Here is a 22,507-nt window from a genome sequence, read left to right as displayed (position 1 = left end):
TTTTTCCTTGACTAACTTTGAACGAGAAGGAAATCAGCTCTGAATTCAGAAAGCCAAACAAATGCCAACAAAGATGAACATCACAGGAAACCAGTCTCTCATTTTAAATGAACAATCACAATGTGCTCTGACCAGGGGCTCTGCATCTTCAGCAAATTCTCAGTAGAGGCTCTAGGAGGCTCAGGGTATTTTCTCTCTCTGTATACTTTAAGTCTCTTCTCTCACAACTGAGGCTTCTTGTTCTCAGTCCTAAATTATTTTAAAAGCTATTTAAATAATATTATTTATTAGGCATTTAGATAAAATACTTTTTTTTTCCTTAAAGAAAAAAAAAATGATTGCTCTAGAAAACACAACAGGGGCACAGTGATATGGACACTACAAGCCAACACCACCTGCTCCATCTCTAGATATCCCAAGCTTTCTCCAACATCCATTTAGGGGATAACAACCTGGTCTAGTGGAAGGTGTCCCTGCCCATGGCAGGGGGTTGGAATGAGATGATTTTTAAGGTCCCTTCCAACCCAAACCAATGATATGTATACTCCTGTTGTGTTTATATCAAACAAAAACAAAGAAATCTCAACAAAAAACCCCAACCAACTGTTAAAATTAATCTCATAAATAGGAAATATTAGATCGTTTTCCTAATGACAAACCACCTTTATGTATTTCACCTTATGATGCTTTAGAGAGAGCAAGCCTGGAAAAGGACACACAAGGGCTGGGAAGGGCTGAGGGTGCTGGGGGGTGGAAGCCTCTTCTGGGCAGAACCAAATTCAGACTGGAATGACTCTGCAGTGCCTCCCCAGCCGGAGCCAACACGGCTGTGGGCGTGGAAATGGGGACAGCAGCTGTGAATGGTGGCCCCAAGGACGTGGGGCTGTGATGGCCACGGGTGTTTCTTGGATTGCTGACAGACCTGCGAGCACAGGGGGTGAGACTGAGCCTGACGAGATCAACACTGCAGGGTGATGGTTGATTCCCACCCCGAGACCCACTGGAGATATGGATTATTTATTTTGTTTTTAACCCCCAGGAACCTGAATTCTCCTAAACCAGAGCTCGTGCCTGGCTGTGCTGGCAGCAGGACACGACCCTCCAGACACACAGAACCAGAGTTTCTATTGCACTAAGCCTCAAGCACAGTGTGGGAAGTGCTCGTGAGCAAAGGGGCGATGTGTGACTCCACCAGTGTCTGCTCCCCTCCGAGGGAAAAGCGGCTGGGAATGCTGCAATCCAGATCACTGTGCTTTAGATTATTCTCCATGAAGAGATTAGGAAATAAGGCACATAGCTTTCCAAGTAGAGAGAGCTTGTTAAAATAGGAAATTTCAGATAAGTAGCAAAACCCTAAAAACCTAACGGGAGATGTGGCAGCGTACAGGATTCTGATGATATGCCTTCTGAGTGAAAATAAAATAGTTTTGAGCTTAACTCAAATCTTACCCCCCCAGAAAAAAGAAATGATCCATGATCTCCATCTCCAGATGGAGCAAGTGAGAAGGAAATGGAAGCCCTGATCAAGGAAAAGGAAAAATATGATACAGATGTGACCTTGCTTATTCCCCACACAGCTCCTTTCTGAACCAGATGCTCAAGTACTCCCTGTATCACCTGTACGAGCATCCAGAGGTAACCAGGTACTTTGGAAACACTTTTAAAGCTAGTAATAACTTACCCACACATAAATAACACACCAAAATAGCACAAAGGGTCCAACATAAGCTACAAAAGCCAGAGAAGTCTGATTGAAAGACTGATTGTAGAAAGTGGTTTTTTCTAGTTACTTGGGGACAAGATTGTACTTCAGAGCAAGTCAAGTGCCAGGTTTTATTTATTCTCCTGAAAGCACAGACACTCGCCTTCTGACAGGAGCTGCCTAACAGAGGTTTTTTATCTCATTCCTAAGAATACTTGAATTTTCAGCGTAGGGACAGCAAACCTGAACTGCCTGAATTTGATACTTGGTTTTAATTTACTTAATCAGATGGTTTTGAGATTGTTTTAAACATGTCTTCACTGTTCACCTTCCTGCTGGACACAGATATAGGACAGTACACAAGTGTGCAAATATCTGGCATATTAACTTCCTGCAGGAGCCAAACCTACAGAGTAATTATCACAGGATGTTGCAGGCGATGTCTGACTCTTGCACATCTCAGACCCTTGGGATCATTTTTATGTATTCTGAACATGATCTTCCCTGTCCTCATTAGCTAAACCTGTGTATCTCCAACAGCCCAGTCTCTCCCATGACTAATCCCCTCTTTGCAACAGGGAACGGATCTGACAAGTGGGAAATGGCATCTCCACCCATTAAAATACACGTTGGTTTTAAGCCCTCGCTCACCTGCCTCCCAAATGATTTCACAAATTTGGCTGTAGCAATTCCACTGCACCATTAAGACCAAGCACACACAAATACTGAATACACAGAGGGGCTTTTCCATACTGGGGTGATGTACACAGACACGTTTAACAACTCCTAAAAATGCATATTAATTACCCGCATAGACAGAAGAGAATGCAACCCGTGCCATTATTCTTGCTATCCACAGAGAGGCTGTGCTGTCATGACACTGCCAGAATTACACAGCCATGATGCAAAAAGCAGGTAATGGCACCACAACAGCAGGAAATTCCTGGCATGACTGTCCATTTCCAAGGATCTTTGGATGAAGATTGTACTACGAAGCACAAATATCTCTAAAATTCAAACAGAAAGTCCAAGATGTGACATCACAGGGGCATCTACTTTTGCTGGACTGTTTCCTGCACTATTTCGTTGTGGTTGAGGATTCAGCTGCTCTCTGAACTCAGCTGGTTCAAAAGCTAAAGAAACTGAAATTATATGATGAAACCAACAGTTTTAATAATAAGAAACCTACAGAACTGTGGCTAAAATCTCCTCGCATCACTGTGAGTAAAGCCAGCTCGAAAAATGGCAGAACTGTCCTTTATAGAAGAGCTGGACAAGGAAAAATACAATAATCTTATTAATTTTTTAAAAGGAGGCATTTCCTTTTAATGCACTTTAGTGCCAGGACATGTTTGGTAATGGCAGTGAAAATCAAGCCCAGGGAATCCCATTAGTTTTTTATTTTCATTCATAAAGTAGTTGTAGAAACACAGACTTCATAGAGAGGCAAGGATTTGGGGACAGACAGGGAATTACCAGGTCTTGGGAAAAGCAGGCCCTGGATTGTACCAGAGGGTGCTGGTGAGGGGCTCACTAATAAAGATCAATGAACGACTTTCTTCAATTGGAAAATGACCTTATAACTAATAACTTCTGTTAAATATGCCACAGGACTGCTTGGCTCGGGGGGAATCATCCCTGAGGACCGAGATGGCACCACTCACATATCTGGTTTTAAGGCTTTTCGAAAACTTAAGTGCACAGGCCTAACGCTAATCTTCTCCAAAAGGATAAATTTCACGTTCAGAGCATAAAACCATTTTCTCCTTGCATATTAAGAGGGTGGGGTATAGCCCATGACCTGGTCATGTAGGACAAATCAGTCCCTGGGCATGGCATAAAGGGCTTTTCTTGCTATAAAGTTCATTATTAACTATGTTTTATATATGGCATAGTCAATATATCCCATAAAAGAGATGGGGAGGGAAGAACAAATTGCTGAAATTATATTTCTATGTTTTAGAGCTCAATGAAGGAGACAGGGACTGCTACAACCCTTTTCAAGCTGAGCCAGAAAAGAAACTCAGATCTCGTGCTTCCCATGCCAGTGATTCTCCTTGCAATTTAAAACCAGGTTTTAAACTGCTGGTGGGGGGGGAAGAGTATTTTCTTTGTATAGAATTTTTAAATTCTCCATTTTTTAAAAAGTGAGTTGATTGTATATGCAACACAAAGGAAAAAAAAGGTTGATGTTCACACAGTGGGGCAGCAGGAAGTGACGGGGGAAAGCAGCAGGACAACACAGGAGTCAACTCAATCCTGCTTTGCTGATGTTTTATGCATGGGAACTAAATTTAGGGATAGGAGGCTATAACCAGCTGGTCACATCAAGGCCAAAAATGCCACATACTCATGGGAAAGCCTTGATTTGGTTTCAGGAAATGTTAAATCCAGCCTCCAGGATTTAACTGGGTTAGGATTTCTAACCTGCCCTGTTTTTGCCAGGAGCATTTTTATTCCCGTAAGCTTTAAGAATACCTGAAATTAATAACTTTAGGATGAAAAATGAGAGACTTCTGACGGCAGCTGTGCTAGTGGAGACTGCAACCACTGTGAGCATCTTCCATGATTTCATCACATTATTTTGTCACATTTCCCTCAATCCTATTTCATGTCAATTTATCAGCTTTGTATTTTGGATTAACACCAGAACAATGCACTTCCTTAACTATTTCCCCTGATAAAGGACTGAAAAATAGCAGGTTTTAAGTAATTGGATCAGAGTGTATTGCATAGAAATTGTCGTGTTCATGACCCCCCTGCTCTACACCATTCCCATATCAACAGGTTACATAAAAATAATGCAAAGATCTTTTAGCTAATGAGAAAGGCACATGTTTTTTTTTCTGTTCAGCTGTAATATAGATCTTTCCTATTACAGCAAGGAGTATATTACTAAAGGACTCACTAATTCATGATATGGGCAGAGCGCACTGACACAGGTCCCTTTAAAGGGCAGCTTTTTCTATAGGCATTTCACAGATGAGCAAATAAAATGGTCCAATTTTATGGCATCAACAGAAACTGTAATTAAATGCATTTCTGCCAATAAACATGTGCAATCCTGTTCTCTGCATTCTGTATCCTCAGAAATGGCAGTGTATTGACAATTCTGATACATGACCCCTCTGCCAAGGGATACTCTTTGCTGGCTTTTAGCAAACAAAGCACTACACTTTTTTTCCTTCCCTCACCATCCAGAGAGAAAACCTGACAATTTAACTGCAATATGAACGTATTTCTGTTAAAACAGCCCTGGCCCTTCCTGCACGGCATTAGTAAGAGCATGGAACTGGAAACAGAGAGAGAAAATAAAATGCTTTTAAAGAACCCCAGGAAAAAAACCAGAGTCTGGCATGATGGATTTTCTGAAAACTGCCTGTGCTTTTATCCACCAGGAAAAGAAACGTCGGCAGCGAGGGCTCTGCCCCTCGTCACACATTCCCTTCCCCTGGAATCAGAGACCCAAGGGGTGACAGCCACTGTGCTACTCTTTGGCATTTCTTCTCCTCCAACTTTTTACCCTTTTAAAAAAGTAAAAGAAGTCATTCCAATCCACATTTTCCTCTGAGTGTGAGTTCCAAGTGCTGCACTCGATCCCAACTATGGCTCACACCCTGTGGTGGAAGTTCAGTCTCTAAACTGGGGGGTGGGAGGGGCCTGGCCAGTTTGGAAAGCCAGTTGGTAACTCATGTCCAACCCGAGAATCTCAGCAGTAGTTCAAGCTAATCCATTCTACTTTCCAACAGGAAAGCAGCTGTGACCTTGGCTAAACGCCGGGAAAAACCGGGAGCGTCACTTAAACTCCACGAGCTCGATCCGAGGGTGCTCGTCTGCCCCTGCCCTTAAACGAGGGGGTCACCAAGGAACCCAAAGGGACTCCAGGCAGGAAGGGTCAGGTCACCCCAGCAGCATCTCAGCAGGCTAATCCACATTCAACGCAGATCATTACATATGAAACAGCAAAAGGAGCTAAGCCACTAATAAAGTGCCAAAAATATAGGAAATACTGACAGCATTTTATTTGATTAATTTCATAATAGATCCCAATGACAACCCTTGGCAGGATGGAGTGACTTCTGACTTCTGAATGCTGTCTTTATCCAGCAAAATTACATGACTCAAATGTAATAATGGAGCTTAGAATTAACAGTTAGTGTTATGAAAGAAAGATTTCCTCTAGGGCAAGCTACGGATATGCTTTTTAAAAATCATTACAGCATTAAAAAGTGGGCAGATGCTAAAGAATCCTAAAGAACTGGTGGAAACCTGAAAAGCAAACCAAAAATAAACAGGGGAAAAAAAAGGAAAAAAAAAAAAAAAAAGATATGTTTCAAGGCACTTACGTATTGCTTATTAAGAAGAGAGATTGACCTTAAGTGCTGCATTTGCGTGCGACCTGTGAATACAGTTTCTGCTGTCGTACAGTGCAGCCAGAGCTCTCAGTAAGCATCATGGAATGCAATCAGATAGACACAGGCACAAGAACAGTTTGGGGAATTTAAAAAAAAAAAAAAATCATCAAACAGAAAAAGAACCCCTCGCTATGGAGAAAGCTGAGAGTAACCACTTGACTGCATCCAGCACCCGGATCTCACATCAGCAGACAAGGACAGTAGGAACAGACTGGCAAGTGTATTGCCTAGAATTAATTAAAAAAACCCAACCTGAACCAAACAACAACAAAGAAAAAAAAACAATAAAAACAACAAAGAACATAAGAAAATGCCTGCGTCTCCCAGCCAGAAGGTTTGGTTCTTGGCTGAAGACGCAGCTCGTTGTGACTTGTCTCAAGGTATGTGTATTTTACCAGGAACGTGCATTTCTCGATGGAGCTGTGCTTTGGAAGTCAAACCAGGACACTGGACAGGTACAGAGAGGTAACCCTTTGCTTCACCCCGTTCTCCCCTCGCTGGCTGTTCCCAGGGACTGACGGCCCTGCCGGTGGGAAGGCGGGACCGCTCCCAGCACGTGCTGTCACACACTGGTGTCTGTCACTACCAATCGTCTCCTCAGCTCATCACAGGAAGGGGCAGCTGCTCTCTCCGCTCCTCAGTTTTAGTTTTGCATCACAAGTCCCCAGTTACCCAAGGAGGAATCCTGAAAACAGCTAGCAGTGAAAATCGGAAATAAATCCCTGCCTTTCAGCCTCCTAGAGCCTTCTTTCCTTAATCATGGAAAAGGATGGATTTTAGTGTACTGATCCTTAATTTGTGAAAACTTGCGCTAAGTGCTGCTGTCGCTTGTTAAGAGACTGTAAATGAAATACATAAGTTCTAAAACATCATGCAAGAAATGTGGTTTCACATCTTACAGTCAAAAGTCCTACTAATGAATTAATACAAGCACACTGAGGTGTAATATTGGGAACATACCTTTAAAGTTGGAACTCCTCTCCCCATCCCTCCCTCCCCCAAAATCAGAAAAGTAATATTAATTAAACTTAAGAAGTAATGAATGCACCATTAAAGTGTCATCAAAAAGATGCTGACCTAAGACAAAAGTTCAATGATACACAATACGGTCAAAAAAGTCTTCAATCAATAATATACAGTATGACAACTACATCTTGTAAATTATACCCAATACTGCCGGCAGTCTATCCCTCTAAAGAATATTTGCCCCCTTTCATCCCTTCCTAACAATCAGATAATAAAATACAGCACCTATAAATAAGCAAAAAAAAAAATTATATATATATATATTTATATATATATATATATTCCGAAATCATCTATTGTTAGTTTTAAAGATATGGCAATAAAGGAGTCTAAATTAGCAAACTTGTAGAAGCCATAACTGATAAAACAGCTTATTGAAAAAAGGTGGCAGTAATGCACTCTATGTGTGCACAAGTACGTAAGAAAATACACAGACGTATAAAATTGCACGCACACACCCACGCACACACATCCTTCCACGCACCTCTATGCTCACGCATATACATATAGACAACAGGAGGAGTTAGAGACAAGTTAGAATTTGAACTGTACTTTGATCAGCCCTAACCTGTGCATAAAATAATGGGGAAAAAAATAATAATAAAAAAAAAAGGCTGTATTTCTGCAGGGCAGAACGGGCTCCACTGGGACTCGAGAGCACGAAGGTTTTGGTTTGGAGTTTGGGCTGCTTCCATCCTGGTAAGAGCCCGTCTGGTCATTGCCATGTACTCTTTATCCACGCAAAAAAAATAAAAATAAAAAAAGCTTCCCACAACTAAAACGTATTTAAAATCAGTGCTTGTGGTGGGAAGAGAGTCAGTAAATGGCCACCAACAGCAGGAAAAGGGCCGGATCTGCGGCAGCTCCAGTCCCTCTTAGTGGTGTGTGACAGCAATCGGACACGTGAACTGCTTTTCCATCGATTCCAGGCAAGCTGAATATTCGGGATACGGGCTACGCCCCCGAAGTAGCGGCTGAAATGTTACTGGCCAACGTTTTTGGAGCGATCTGTCTTTGCTGAGAGGAAATCCTGTACACTACGAACCAAGTGAAATGATCAAGTACATGCTGTTTCTAAGTTGTCTCCTAAACCTCCTAGATATGAGGTCTGATCAGCGTGCTCTGTGGTTAGAGGTTAAAAAGCAGATTATAAAATACCTAGATTCAGATTTTTTTTTTTTTGTCCTGATTTGGCCTAAAATGGAGTGTATTAAACAAATTCTGGGCTGCAAAAGACCAGAATCAGTTAAAGCTATGAAACAATGTGCACTACGTGTCAATATTCTATTTCACTTACAAGAAAACACTAAGTCAGCTACCACAAATTAAGATATTTTCCTGATGTGACTTTTTTTTTTGTTTTGTTAAAAAATATGTGGAGTAAATGTGTTTTTTTTTTTTTTTAATTCAAAGTTTCAAACAACAAGATTCTTTTCTTTTCTTGAAAATATGTAGGAATCCAAACTAGTGTGTTTAGAGTCGGTTGACTGTGCAATCTCTTAGTGGCAACTGAACAGCTACAAAAAACTTTCTTTTTTTTTCTTTTTTTTGAAAAATCTCCCCTTTTTCCTGGTTTAAGAAGATAATAGTGTATTATCGCTCTGTAGCCATTAGATGGCAGATAAAAAGCCCCCTTATAATATGTGGGTTTGATTTTTTTTTAGTTTTTTTTTTTTTTTTTAAGTTTTTTTTTTTTTTTTTTTTTTTTCCGTTTTTCATTTTTTTAAAGCCCCACACCAAAGAGGAGGGCACAAGGCAAAGCTGTATGAGTTATTCCAGAAACTGTGGAAATCACTTAGGGCAATAATAAAAACACTTCAGGGTACAAAAAAGCTCGACTACACATTTTCAGTTTTCTTCCTCGAAAACACAAACATAAATTGGGCTTAACGCTCCTTTTTGATTTCTATATGCACCTTGGCCTATGGCGTTTTTGCCCTGTGGCCCGCAGGGCGGTTAAGTGCGAACACAATAAAACCAGTAGAGGTCCAGTTTGACTTCCCAGCTCTCCCGAGTTGGGCCAGTTTAATCTCAAAACTCCCACTCGACGGCCTCTTCCCGACTCGCGGCCTTCTCCAGGCGGTGGATGATGTTGTTCAAGTTGGCCGCTTTCTTTTTCCTCAAGGAGCTGTCTCGCGTGTTCCTGGAGCTCGCCGCCTCCGAGAAGCCGAACAAGCTCTGGAGAGAGTTGGCTTTCTGCGAGCCTGTGGCCGGCGTCGAGCTCGTACTTGGCACACTGGAGGTTTTCTCCGAACTTTCTTTTGACTTGTAGGAGCTCTCCCCCGTAAGGACTGAGGTGGAGGCAGCTGAGGTAGAGGCATCCCCTTCCGTGGCAGAGTTTGGCAGTGTCTCCAGAGCTTCTCCCGGGCGCTGCGGTGCCGGCGGGGAGCTCTGGCGCGGTGCTCTGAGCCGGCCCTCGTCGTCGGTGTCCTCCAGGCTCTCGGCCTGGAACGGCTCCGCTTTCTCCGAAGACCTGGCGCCTCGCAGTGCCTCTTCCCCCGCCTCGAAAGCCGGCTCGGCGGGCCCTCCCTGAGACTTTGCGGTTGCATTGCTGTACTCATCCGCCTCCGGGCCACTCGACTTCCCCTCGGGAGGGCCTTCCGCGTCCACGCCGTCGCAGCTGTCCCCCTCGGAGCTGTGAGCCGCCCTGCTGCTCCTGGCCGAAGGGGAGTCGCTCGACCCGGCCTGGCTCTGGCTCCCGGCTTGGATCTCCTCAATGAACAGCTCCCGGCGGATGCGAGACCTGCGGGACAGGGGAGAGGGGATGTGAGTCTGCCGGGCCACTCACCTACACCAGAGACACGGCTCAAAACGCCCTTTCGTGGAATTCACGGAATCATTAAGGCTTGGAGAAGACTTCCAAGATCATTGAGTCCAACCTTACCCAAGTACCACCATGCCCGCTAAATCGTATCATCAACCACACTGATTGGTTTTTGGAAGCTTCCAGGGATGGTGACTCCGCCACCTCCCTGGTGGGAAATGTATTCATATTTTTCATAAGGAAAACAAACGACTTTCTAGGAGATCCAGAAGAAAATGCCTTGTAAATACAAACCAATTCAGAACTTTACTAGAAACGAGCCAGTCTGCCTAAACAAAACATAAATCAGGAAACCTTCTGGATAAACCCCTTGGTGTTCTCCTGGACAGCAAAGAGAAATGAAGATGAAACCAAGTCAGTTGTGATGAAAGTGCTGTGGGGAAGCCCAGGCTTTTTACAGGCTGCCAGTCTGTGAGCTAGTCTGACTTCTGCCTCATTTTTTATTTAAAAAATCAATTGCAGAACATGAATAGTGACAAGCCAGGCAATGCATTTCATGGGAGTGAATGCACTTCACATGTGGATAAAGTTGCCCAGTGTGCCACCTTGCTCTTCCTATTACCTGAGGGGTGCAAGAATACTCCAAATATAGCACCTCTTTCATTTAACTTGTTCTTTCCTCCCTCATCCTTTTCTATTTAGGAGCTCAAAATTCCTAGAAGCCTTAGGGTCTGGGCTAACCCTTTCTCTGTCCTGCTCCATCTGCAGGAGAGGTGATGAACACCATTCAGGTTCTAACCTATAACCAAGAGGGAGCCTCAGTGACCCGAGGTCAGGGATGAGACCACAGGCACAGGGAGGGTTTACCAAAATTTTATCTTTCAGAGTGAAGGGTAACACTTTTGGGTTTCAGCCATGGGGAACTGCTACGGGGCTTGTAGTGAAATGCTGTCCCAACGCTGACAGCTGTATGGATTTTCCATTTTTCCTTAAATGTGCTATGGAAGACTGCACACAATGGGAAAACATTAGGCCAAATGCAGAACACCATCTGAATATGGCTTTTGAAACTAATGATATTATTGACTTATTGGAAATGCAACCAAGTATTTCAGCAGCATTGCTGACTCCACACTTTTGGAGGATTTAGGGGGTCTGTAATTTTCCCTGGGAGAATATTACTCACCTAACAGAAGACCACAGGTGCTAACATTAATTTTCCATTACCATTAACTGCATGCATCCTGCAACATCGATTATCAGGCTCTCTTTGTGCCTATAATCTCCCTGCATGGACATTGATCCAGAACACGCTGCTTCTGTAACATTCCGTAAGTCACGAGAGGAAACTTGTAAGAGCTTTGTGTCTGCATGGCATTTAAAACACCTCTGCTCCAGCAGGTACTGAATGCTGACATCCTTACCCATCGTCTGACCCAACATCAGTTCCATGTCTGGGGAAATCCCTGGAATTCACACCCAATATATTGCTTCCGGAATCTAGTCTGGCTGCTGATTAACATAGTAATTAAATCCCTATGGTAAAGAAGAACTGGTGATAGCAGCTAGAAAATTCCAGAGGGCATTCCTCTTGGTGGAAGGTGTTGGCCTCGACATCCACACACCCTGTTGGCATTTATCAGTGTAACTCAAAACGTCAGCCATCTCCCGGGGTGTTTGCTGCAGTTCCCTGGACAAGCCTTCACACAGCATCAAAGCAAGCACAACACAGAGTTCACTGAAAAACGTGCTCGGAATTTGGGATCCAAGAGTGCTAGACTACAATTCCAGAAAGTCTGGTTTAATTCCTGATGGGCCTGTAGTATCATCTCTGTGACCTTACTGAGTTTACGTGCCAGCTTCCACAGGTGAAGTGGGACAGAAATTCCTACCTCCTACTCTTCTGTGATATTTTTAAGACATCAGAGCCTCAAACTCCGATGTGTCCTGTATGTGCTTCACCAATGCAAAGTAAAATATATTTATTTAATATTTTGAGAGCTATGTGACTGGTATGGCTGCAAAGCCATAGACTTGGAAAGTCCACAGGCATATAAAAATTCCTTACACCCATTTATATTCTGAAGTGAATTATTTCTTTGCCTGCTGAGGATTTTTTTAAGTTTCTTTCTGCTATAAATAAACACTAATGCTGGCTTTCCATCTGGTGGATATAAAGGTAGATCCTGTTGAGCAACCACCTTTGGAAAAGTGAGATTTGGGCTGAATCTGAAAGGAAAAGCATCACTGCAACAGGATACCCAAGACATGGGAAGACAAACTTGTCCAAATCTGTGCCCCGCCTTACCTGAAGTTACTGTAAGTAAAAACTAATATTAAAGAATTTAGCAAATGGCTTGAGATGTGGAACTGCTTCTTCATGAAGACTCTTCAGTTTGGAAAAGAAATGGCTGAGGAGAGTATACAATAGATAAACAAATTTAAGTGTGGCCTGGAGGAGATGAAGAGGGGGAAGACCACCCATTTCTTACAATGCATGAGGTGCAGAATGGTCAGACTCTGTTCTCTTTGAAGAACATAAACCCTGTACCTCTACTGCAGCATCCTACAAATGATTTAAGAGTACTCCATGCATGACAGCTAAGAAAGTTACTGTACAGAGGAAAAGAACAGGGATGTGTTTTGATTTTTCAGGGGTGCCAACTGCTCGGAGCACCCAGGGCTCCGAACAAGCTTTTGAAGGAGCTCTTAAAAGTCCCGGAGCCTCAGCAGCACATGTGGGAGCAGGTCCAGGTCACTCAGCATCGGGGTTTGTGCTGCCCAGCAGCCCACAGCACCTTGTTCAGAGGTGTTTTTATTTTGCATACAGCTGTCAGCACCTCCCCTTGCTGTGGCCGAGCACGCTGATCAATCAGGGCCTGTCACGCGCTCCCGAGCAGGGCAGCCCGTGGTAATAAGGGGGGTGACACGTGCCACCAGTGCTCCGTGCTCGTCTGCCTAAGTGAGAACAGCACATTTTGCTGTCAGGCCGAAGGGAACGCGTTTTCACAGGCATTCCTCCAACTTGTGCATAATTGCCTGGAAGTGGGAACTGGAAGGGGCCTGCGTTTGGAGAACTCTGAGCGGCAGAAGAGGCTGTGCCTGCACTGAGTTCAGGGCAGGGAGATTCAGTGTAAATGTGATTATTTCGTGGTTATAATTTTTAAATTTTGTGTAGTTTACTATAAACATTATTTAACTGTTGTGCATAATATTTCTGAGATATCTCATTAAACTCTGTTGCTTCTGCTTCAACAACTTCCCTGGTAAAAGCTGAGAAGGGCCAAAGTGAAAAATACCCTTGAAATGTTAGCAGATTCTAAAAACAAACAAGTTTAGCAGTCTGGACTAATTAGGAATATTACTGGCTCTGAGAGAAGGAGTAGAATAGTATTAAATCTGGTAGCTTAACTGTACCTGTTCAATATTCATTAGCACAAATATCTTGGAGAAAAGTCTGCTGCACTAATTAATATTCCCAATCCCAAGCACAGCTGATACTATGTTTATTCAAATCCTTATAATTCTTATATGCTATTCCGGTGTTGTTTCTTTTTATTGCTGTCTCTAGGCCAAAACCTACTTCAGTGGTTTGAAGGTGGAGAAGGTTCCCTCTCGAGCAAGAAAGGAACTGAACAGACCAGCATCTTATTTCATTTAAATGGAGCTCTGTTTAAATCACAACAGTGAAATAAATCATAGAATTACAGATCATGGTTTGGGTTGGAAGGGACATTAAACACCACATCATTCTATCTCCCTGCCATGGGCAGGGACACCTTCCACTAGCCCAGGTTGCTCCAAGCCCTGTCCAACCTGGCCTTTAACACTTCCAGGGATGGGGCAGCCACAGCTTCTCTGGACAACCTGTGCCAGGGCCTCACCACCCTCACAGGGAAGAATTTCTTCCCAATATCCCATCTAACCCTGCCCTCTGGCAGTTTAAAGCCATTCCCCCTTGTCCTGTCACTATATGCCCCAGTAAGAAGTCCCTCTCTGTGGCCACATCTGACTTAAGGGTTATCAGCTGTCTGTCCTTCATGACTCTACAGAGCTTCCCCAAAACACACTGTGCCCATTTTCAAAGCTCTCAGTGGCTCAAGACCTAAAAAAAACCCCTCTTTTTTGCTCTCATGCAGGAAAACAACACAGTGAAAGCAGGGCAATTCTGATGCCATCCAGACACTTCCAAGTACCCCCCACCCCGTGACCCAGGGATAACACCCACTACACCCCCCTACACGTGTGAGTGTGCCTATGTGAGTCAGACAGAGCAGCCTTGCCTACTGCAGTGGGTTTATAAATATTCATCAGTGGACATCTCTACATCCACGCCCACCCCAAAAGCGAGACTTTCTGTTTAAAAGCACCACTTACATCAATATGTGAATATTGCTGCTCCTCAGGGATGACTTAAAATTAGTCTGGAGCATTAGCACTACGTTAGTCAGAACCTCCCTGCTGTCGAAACTGCTCATCTTATACAACCCCCCGGCGCTGGAGGAAGCAGACACAGCCTGCTGAAGCAGAGCAGCCCCCTGCCAAAGCAAACCCAACAAATCCCCGAGGAGCAGGGCTCCCGGGAGATCCCGTACCTGTAATTGTGGAACCAGTTGATCACGGTGCTGGTTTTCAAGTTGAGCTGCGTAGCGAGTTCCTCAATGGTTTTTGGTGATGGGTATGGCTTTTGCTGGTAGGCTCGTTTCAGAGCTTCTTTCTCCTCTGGTGCCAGCACCACCCGGGGCTTCTTGAGCTGGTGCTGGGGCTGTGGGCTGGCCCCCTGGCTGTAGTCGATTCCAGCGGATGAGGACTCGCAGGACTGACTGTCGCTGACAGAGCTGTGCCGCCGTTTCATGTAGGCTGGAAGAGAAGCACACGGGATCAGCCCCGGCTGAATACAAATGCAAAATCAATGAGCGCTCGAGCTGCGGGACAAACACGGGGGTGACGGGTTGCAGGTGCACGGATGGGCTGCTTGGGGTATCACCAGAGACCAGAGGAAAGCAAATGTGGGGAGGATGCAAGAGGCAGAAGGAGAAGAAAAGAGGGTAAATCAACAGGAAACCTGCCATGGTCTTCTGCTTTTTCAACGAACGTGGGACACGAGTAACAGGGTTCAGTTCACAGGACTCATTTCAAATTTGCTCTTTCAAGAGCACAACTCCCACGTAAGCACCTGATCAGGACAGTCCCACTTCATTTTGGCTGAAATGAGTTTGGTGGTAAAAACATTTCAGATGTGCATGAAGGTGTCTCTAACATTAAGGTCTCTGAAGGAAAAATATGGAAGTGGAAGGCAGCCTTTCCACACCATCTCCGACACACGATGGCGCCTGCAGCCCAGAGATGCCAGTGATGGGCTGTGCTGCCTTTTCCTACAGCTCTTCACTACAGCAGTGACAGGTTATGAAAGAAAACCAGCCCCCAGCACCCTCCTCCCCTACACAAAGCTCCTTCCAAAACACATGTACTTTCGAGAAAGCTCTCACTGCACTGATGGAGCTCGGTGAGGCTGTGATCCTGCCACTGACCTTCCTCCCCGACGGGGAGTGAATTATCCTGGCAAATTCCGCAAGGAAAGAGTCCCAGCAAATGCTGTCACTGACTTGATTGATTTACACCGGGCACAGAGAGGTGGGATTTACTGCACCTGGCAGTATCATGCACAAGCATTGCTAATGAGGGGGCTGAAAACAGCAAATATAGATGAATCTTGTCAATAAAATATTTAATGGTCTGTTAAATACCTTCTAGATATTTAAGAGTTTAGGTATTCAAGAGCTGCAATTTGATAACCTTGGCTATTAAGTTCCAGATTACACCAGCCTGACATCAATCTAGCAGGCGCTAAATCTCCAAGAGCCAGGAGCTCTGGTCGGAGCCAGGGACCAATATGGGGCACGTCACACAGGTCAGCAAGCAAATTCTTCAAAAAATCAATTCCTCTCTCCCCACAGCTCTGCTTTCAAGCTGAGGGTGCACAAAAAAATAAAAATTCAATGCAATCAAATAAACTGCAATGTTCAAAGCCCTGCTCACGCCAGCCAACTTCTTCTGGCAGAGCTCCCTCCAGGACTGGCCGGGTTTTCTGGCTCCACTGGGTTCCAGCATCGTGTCCTCTACACGGTGGCACCTCCAGTGGGACCTTTTACACTGTGTCTTACTATCACTGAAGTGAATTCTGAGCACACTCTGTAACCTTTGGGGGTATCTGCATGGCCTGCATTTTGTTTTTCCTGAATATGACAGATTACCTGTGGATTGCCTACTGTGTAAGATCACTGGCATGGAACAGAACGTGAGATGCTCGTGATCCATCACTCTGACGTGATACAGTCCTGCACACGTTCGGAATAACCATAAAAAACCAAAGTGTTTTTGTTTTAAAATAAATTTCCTTAAAAACCCACCTACTGAAGTTGTTCCAACCAGATGCAGAACAGCAAAGATTCTGCATTATTTCAAGGTGTCCCACTGGCCTTATTTTTGCAGCCTTCAAGGAGCTGTTACAACCTTCAACCATGGAATTAATCACTCCAGCAAGAGAATCTCACATTTCTATAAGGTTCTTAATCTCAAGACTCCTTCCTAGATGTTATTTCCAACTTGCACTGACATGCAAACTACAGACAAGGCTCCCTTGTCTCCTTGGATAGCAGAACCAAGGGGCTGGAGGACAACACCCATCACCTCAGCAATGGGCAGCACCTTCAAGAAGGCCATGAGACAAAACAGAACCTGGCATGGAAGATGTAAAAAGGTGCTCAGGGTATCTCTACCTGGAGTTTCTGGAATTTGGTCAGGCAATTGAGTCAGCATGAGACACCCATGGATTAGGATGTGCTGAATCTCTTGCTTTCACTGCTCTCAAAAGGATGGAATTTCTGGCAGGGCAGAGCTTCCACCCTTGAACAGCAAAGGAGAGCCTGGAGCTGTGATAGCTTGGGAAAAATGGCATCCCTACCTCTGCTCCTGGAACCTCACACCGGGATCACCAAAGGAGCAATGGCTGATTTAGGTTGCTCTCATGGGAATGGAACAAATTCTATAAATGCTCACATTTCATTAGCATAAAAATAAAGAGGAAGGTGTCCCCACTGCTCTGTCAGCAGCAATTGTTTTCTGGGGAATAATCAATTATCAGAACACATTTCCATTGGACCAAAGGCAGAACTAGCACCCAGGCTTCAGGGTTTAATGCTGGTCTCTGGAAACTTAGATGACATTTATAAAAGCTTTTCCATTTTAATTTTTATTTCAAACATATGTGCTGTGTGTAGACAGCATAAGGAGATCATTCAGCACATTTGCAGTGACAGCAAGGCTCAAACTGGAATCCAAGTTGCAAACACACTTTATTTTTGGAGAAGTTCGATTTTTGTCTGTGACCAGTCTCCACTTCTCAGGAGACATATGAAAAAAAAAAAAAAAGAAACCCAGATGTAATTTGGGCAAAGGTCTGGATCTGGGGTTGAGACTGACTTGCCAAAGCCAGATCTACCCCCTGAGTTACACCTTTTCCCCCCAGCATCCCCATGTCCCTCTGGGAAGACTCCCCACGTGCCCAGCTACAGATGCCACAGACACCACTGCAGAGGTGGCAGTTGCCCACTGAGGTAAAACAGAGCCCCCTTTAATATAATTTTTATCTTACGTGGCATTGAACAAGATTATTACAAGCCAAAATAACGAGGAAATGAGGGGAATCAAATACTCTCCTGCCAGCAGGATTCAGGGCTGTCCTGTGAGGAGTGTGAAGCTGCCAGCAGCACACACACCATGGCAGGTGAGGAGAGGAATGAACTCCCTGCAAGGCAAGAAAGGTGTGCAGAGTGTCTCAGCCTGGTGAGCCTGAACCCCTGGCTTGCTCCAAAGAGGGTGGTTAATGTACATTGCAAATTTCCAGAGCCTTTTAAAAATGGACATTTATAGCACAAACTTCAGCCTGGAGGAACAGAAAAAAAAAAAAAAAAGATATACGCAGCTCATCTTTATCATAATTATTAATTTACTCCCTTAATAAAACGTGGCAGAGAAATAATTGATAATAACGTTTCACTGGAAGCAGATTCAGGCGCATTGTTCTTTAACTGACATTAGCTGAAGGGAAAGTTAAATTCTTAATGTGGCTCTAGAGCAATTTAAAAGGTTAAATCACAGGATCCTTACCTGCATGAAAGGATTTTGCAGGAAATACAGGGTTGGAATTCACTTTAGACCGCTCTGAGGACAGCACTTGAACAGCTCAGGAGCTCAGCGCAGAGTCTCAATGATTTATGGCCTTATCTCTATTCAGGTACCATCTACAGAGCATATGTATCGCTCACCGTTTGATAAGGATCCAGTTTAGAAAATAGTTTCCAAAGGATATTGTCAGCACTACTTTTAAATTATTTTGATTTTATTTTCCTGCATTATGGGCAATATTCTCTTCGAGGCTGTAAAAATCCAGCTAGCTGACAATTTTATTTCTGCCATGTTTCTAATGCAGCAAAACCCCTCATGGTTCCCCTTTGGTTTACAGTTGGAAGTGGGAAACCCAAGTGGATTTTTACTCCCCATGGAAGATCACTCACAAGATACTGCACTGCTTTATATAATAGTGTGAGACGAGGATTTGAATTTCTTCTTAAAAGCCTCCAAGACTGTAATTTTCCCAGAAGCTCCCTCGCTGTAATTTTAAATATAATCACCAAGTTCTTGATCAAATGTGTAAATGCTTTCAGAACATCAGTCAACAGCAGTGCTTTCAGTGTACACGATTAATGATGTCTGTGCTAATATCATTAAGGGATAGCTCGAGAGATGTATATATCATTAATTAGTTAACTGCTGATAATGGCAGCCTCTGAGCCTCTCTTGTAAAATCACACGAACGTACTAAAAACAGGGCTCTGAACAACCACTGGTTTTTAGTAAGGAATTTAAAATAGAGAGAAATAGGATAAATTTGCAGGATATGCTCCCTACTAAGATACCCAACAACAGCTCAGATCTTTCATAGGTCCATCCTCATGACCTTGTTTTATGTGAGCATGTACTAACACTATCACCTTCCCCCCTCCCTATAAAGGCTACAAATATAATTATTTTCAAATACCTTTTTATAAAGGCTGCATTTTTCTTTTTTCCTAGAGACCATCAGTGCAGGACTGGCAAGAAGCTCTCCCAGGAATCAATGCACAGTTCCTGCAGCCCAACATCTGTGACCAGCTGCAGCACTATTAACTAATAACCCAAAGCCAACCCCAAACTTGCATTTCTTATTTGGTAAGGCAAGTTAGCAGTGCTACACCAGGGCCTCACTAATTAATCTACAGGAGAATACAGCAATGATTTCCCAGCAGCTGGTGAATATTCAGGGTTTGGGGTTGGTTTGTTTTTTTTTTTTTTTTGAGTGGCTTTTTTGTTGTTGTTGTGTTTTTTTTAAATTTTATTTTTAAATTTCTTTTATTTTGAGATGTATCTGCTTGAGCAAGCATCAAATAAGGCTCTGGAAAAGCTGCCACAAAGTCCTTTTGCATAACCTTCGTAATACTGGATCAATGCTGCCTCTCTACTATTTATGGAGAGTTATAAAAGACACGCTGATCTTCGAGAGAACGGAAAACATGAGTCAGCACCGTGCCCCGAGTTACCTTTTTTCTCCATTCGTTTCATATCCATCAGCTTCTCCACGTTGTTGGGATCGTTCAGCCACAGCTGCATGCGGACAAAGGGTTCCCGTCCCTTCAGACTCAGCTTGTGCCAGGGCTTCGGGCGAGCCAGAAGGTCTGAGACAGAGCCTTGTGTCAGGCCCAGGATTGTCTCCCCGAACAAACGCTGACCTAATGCGAGATTGAGAAGCGCATGAATTCACTCAGCCGAGGGGCTCGCTGAAAAGAACACGTTCTACGAGAGCGCTCGGCAATTATTCTTACTTCAGAACTCCCTGCAAACCCAAAAGAAACATTTAGGAGAGTGAAAGCTCTGCTCCCTCCCCCCCGCTCCCAAAAGGGTAAATATTGAGTTTTGGTTTAATCCTTAGGATCTGCCTGGGACACACGTTTGGGGAGTGGGACCTTACAGGGAAACGGTGCGCAAAAAATAAAATTAGGGAGCTGAAAAGTGAACTGGACTTCTAGCTAAGCAGGCAACTAGTGAGAGCTGTAAGGCTCCTTAGCTCTTATGCAGGAGGGCAGTGCCACAGCTTCATTCCAACAGGGCAGTCCAAACATTTCCAGTAATTAATGAACCAAGACCAGTGCAACCCCCCCACCTTCAGCAATGTCCTCACAGGCACATGTATGTATTTTCTCTGTTGTACTCTATGAGGGATTCTAACTGTGTCTCACCAACCAGAGATAACCACAATTTACAGCATCACATGTTTTTTTTACAGCCTCTACAGTACTTCTAGTTCAGGATACTTAGTTTTAGTTCTCTTTCAAAATGCTGTCAACTTATCAGGGTGAAATCTGCCAATGCTTCTCAGTGCAGAGCATCTGTGTGTGCACTGGGGACACTGACTTTATATGGTTAAGGTCTATCTTATCAAGGCCTGGGGAAAATCCCTGTGCAGCTCAAACCCAACCACAGAGCTGGTTTTCTAAACCCCTTCACTTCAGGGTTCACCCTGAGCTGAACTGCCTTGATCCCAACAGCTTCTGCTACAAGAGAGAGCCTGGGGTCATCTGAGTCACCAAACGTGATTTAAGACAGAAGTTCTGGCATTATGGAATTTCAAGGTAACCCCAAGTTTGGGCCTTGGGATCTTGTGTCCGATCTGCAGCTTTTTGAGTGCCCTCACCAACACACAACAGAGCACTTTCCCTTCCCTTCCCAGCACTCTAAGCCAGTGCCAACCAACAGATCCCTAAGGGACAACAGGCATGAGTGGGGGCTAAGGACCCTACAGCTCTGCAGGACATGCCCACACCATCAGCTCTTGCCTTCACAGCCTCACCTGATCCTGACAGAAACAGGTCATGGAAAATACCTGCCCTATACACCTATTCCCTGTGCTTTACTCCAGGATCTCCTCCTCCTTCTGTTTAAAAACATCCCTCAAACTGTTTTTGATGATTTTTGTTTGTCTGTATGGGGAGAGGAGGGAATGTAGGGCCAGTCAGAAGATGCACAATGTCCATTCAGATGAGTGGGGCAAGTGGGTCTGCAAAGCTGTTGGAGGAAGCAGCTGAGATGAGAAGCAGAGAGGGGGAAAGAAGAACAGGACTTAACATGACACACTGCTAATAAGCTCTAAAACTAACAGTGAAAATGGTTCTTACAGACTGAATAGAAACCTACATGCAGAATTCACTTAAGTTTCTAAGTAATAAGTGATTTTCCATTACCCTCAGTATCAGGAAAATCAGACAAAAGAGGTAATTCAAGGCCAATTTTATCTCGTATATTGCTGGGGTAACCTGCTCCCTGTTTGTATTTAAAAACATCAGTAAGGCCTCATCCATTTCCCTGTAAACCTGCCAGCTACCAGCAAGATAAGACAGCTACTTGAAAAATCTGTCATTGTGTGGCCACACGAACAGGAATACGGGCACAGATTCGCAAAAGGGTTGGGAATGAGCAGCCCAGATCGGGTACTAGCAGTGCTGCTGAAGGAAATGGACCTCAAACTACACCCTAAAAATTAAAAATGCAAAGGTGGAAGGAGGTAACATCATGTTCTCTAGGTGTTAAGAACAAAGCTAAAGATGTTTGTGTCATTTATCTTATTCCAGGATATGGCAGGACAGGATAAAACACCTGAAAGCCTCCCAAGCTAATGGGGAAGGTGTTAGAAATCATCCTCAGCAGGCAGCAGGTGTATCACGCTCCATCTTCATCAGAGCACTATTAATAGCAGGAATATTTTTAAGCACAGGTTTCCTAAAACATCTCCTCATCCTTCATGCTTGTTTCACTTATGGACAACACTTTCTGTGTTGGTTTCATGGACAGTCCTGGCCCTTTCTACAAAATACCCACCACTGAAATCCTACAACAGCTCAGGGCATCTGCTTCCCTCTCTAAGTTACATGTTACCCAGCAGGGAATCAGTGAAGAGACTCTGACATTTGAGGCAACATCTCAGCGTTAACAGTGCCAGCATCATCTGCTGAAATCATCATCCAGTGATAAGGGTTGAAAGGGACCTTAAAGACCATCTCGTTCCCCCCTGCCATGGGCAGGGACACCTTCCACTAGCTCAGATTGCTCCAAACCCCATCCAACCTGGCCTTGGACACTTCCAGGGATCCAGGGGCAGCCACAACTTCTCTGGGCAACCTGTGCCAGGGCCTCACCACCCTCACAGGGAAGAATTTCTTCCCAATATCCCATCTAAACCTCTCTTTCCATTTAAAGCCATTCCCCCAACTGGTGAGCGTTGAACAAGGCCCTGTGGCCTAAGACAGAGAAACCTGTGCGCCAGTCAATCCGGTGCACTAGCACACTGAGGGCACAAAAGGAGACATTGAAACTGGTTCCACACCTAATGCAGAGTTTGGGGCACATTTCCTGGCTCTTCTGCTGCTTTTTAGGCTTGTCAGCCACACTGTAGGAAAACAAAAATCATGGGAAATAAAAAAGACTAAGTAAAAATGGCATCAAAGCAAA

General features: G+C 44.1%; 1 protein-coding gene across 7 annotated transcripts in view; it reads right to left on the bottom strand.

Annotated features, from left to right (window-relative positions):
• Positions 1-22,507, bottom strand: part of CUX1 (cut like homeobox 1) — a 264,884-nt gene that overhangs the window by 21,870 nt on the left and 220,507 nt on the right. For 6 of the 7 annotated variants that reach the window (XM_027882101.1, XM_027882105.1, XM_027882102.1 and 3 more), the window contains 3 exons: positions 19,546-19,734; positions 14,503-14,767; positions 8,508-9,886 (listed from right to left, as the gene is read on the bottom strand). The exons of the other annotated variant lie outside the window; for it this stretch is intronic. In XM_027882101.1, coding sequence (XP_027737902.1) covers positions 9,175-9,886; positions 14,503-14,767; positions 19,546-19,734 — 1,166 coding nt within the window. In that variant the 3' untranslated portion in view covers positions 8,508-9,174. Of the gene's footprint in view, positions 1-8,507; positions 9,887-14,502; positions 14,768-19,545; positions 19,735-22,507 lie in introns of those variants that run through there. 7 annotated transcript variants of the gene reach the window in all.

The sequence above is a fragment of the Empidonax traillii genome, unplaced genomic scaffold (assembly GCF_003031625.1).
Source record: "Empidonax traillii isolate 1590-97213 ecotype Southwest subspecies unplaced genomic scaffold, ASM303162v1 scaffold101:size1699134, whole genome shotgun sequence".
Taxonomy (NCBI): Eukaryota; Metazoa; Chordata; class Aves; order Passeriformes; family Tyrannidae; genus Empidonax; species Empidonax traillii.
Note: the sequence above shows the minus strand (reverse complement) of the source record. Positions and strands in the feature narration are given on the sequence as shown.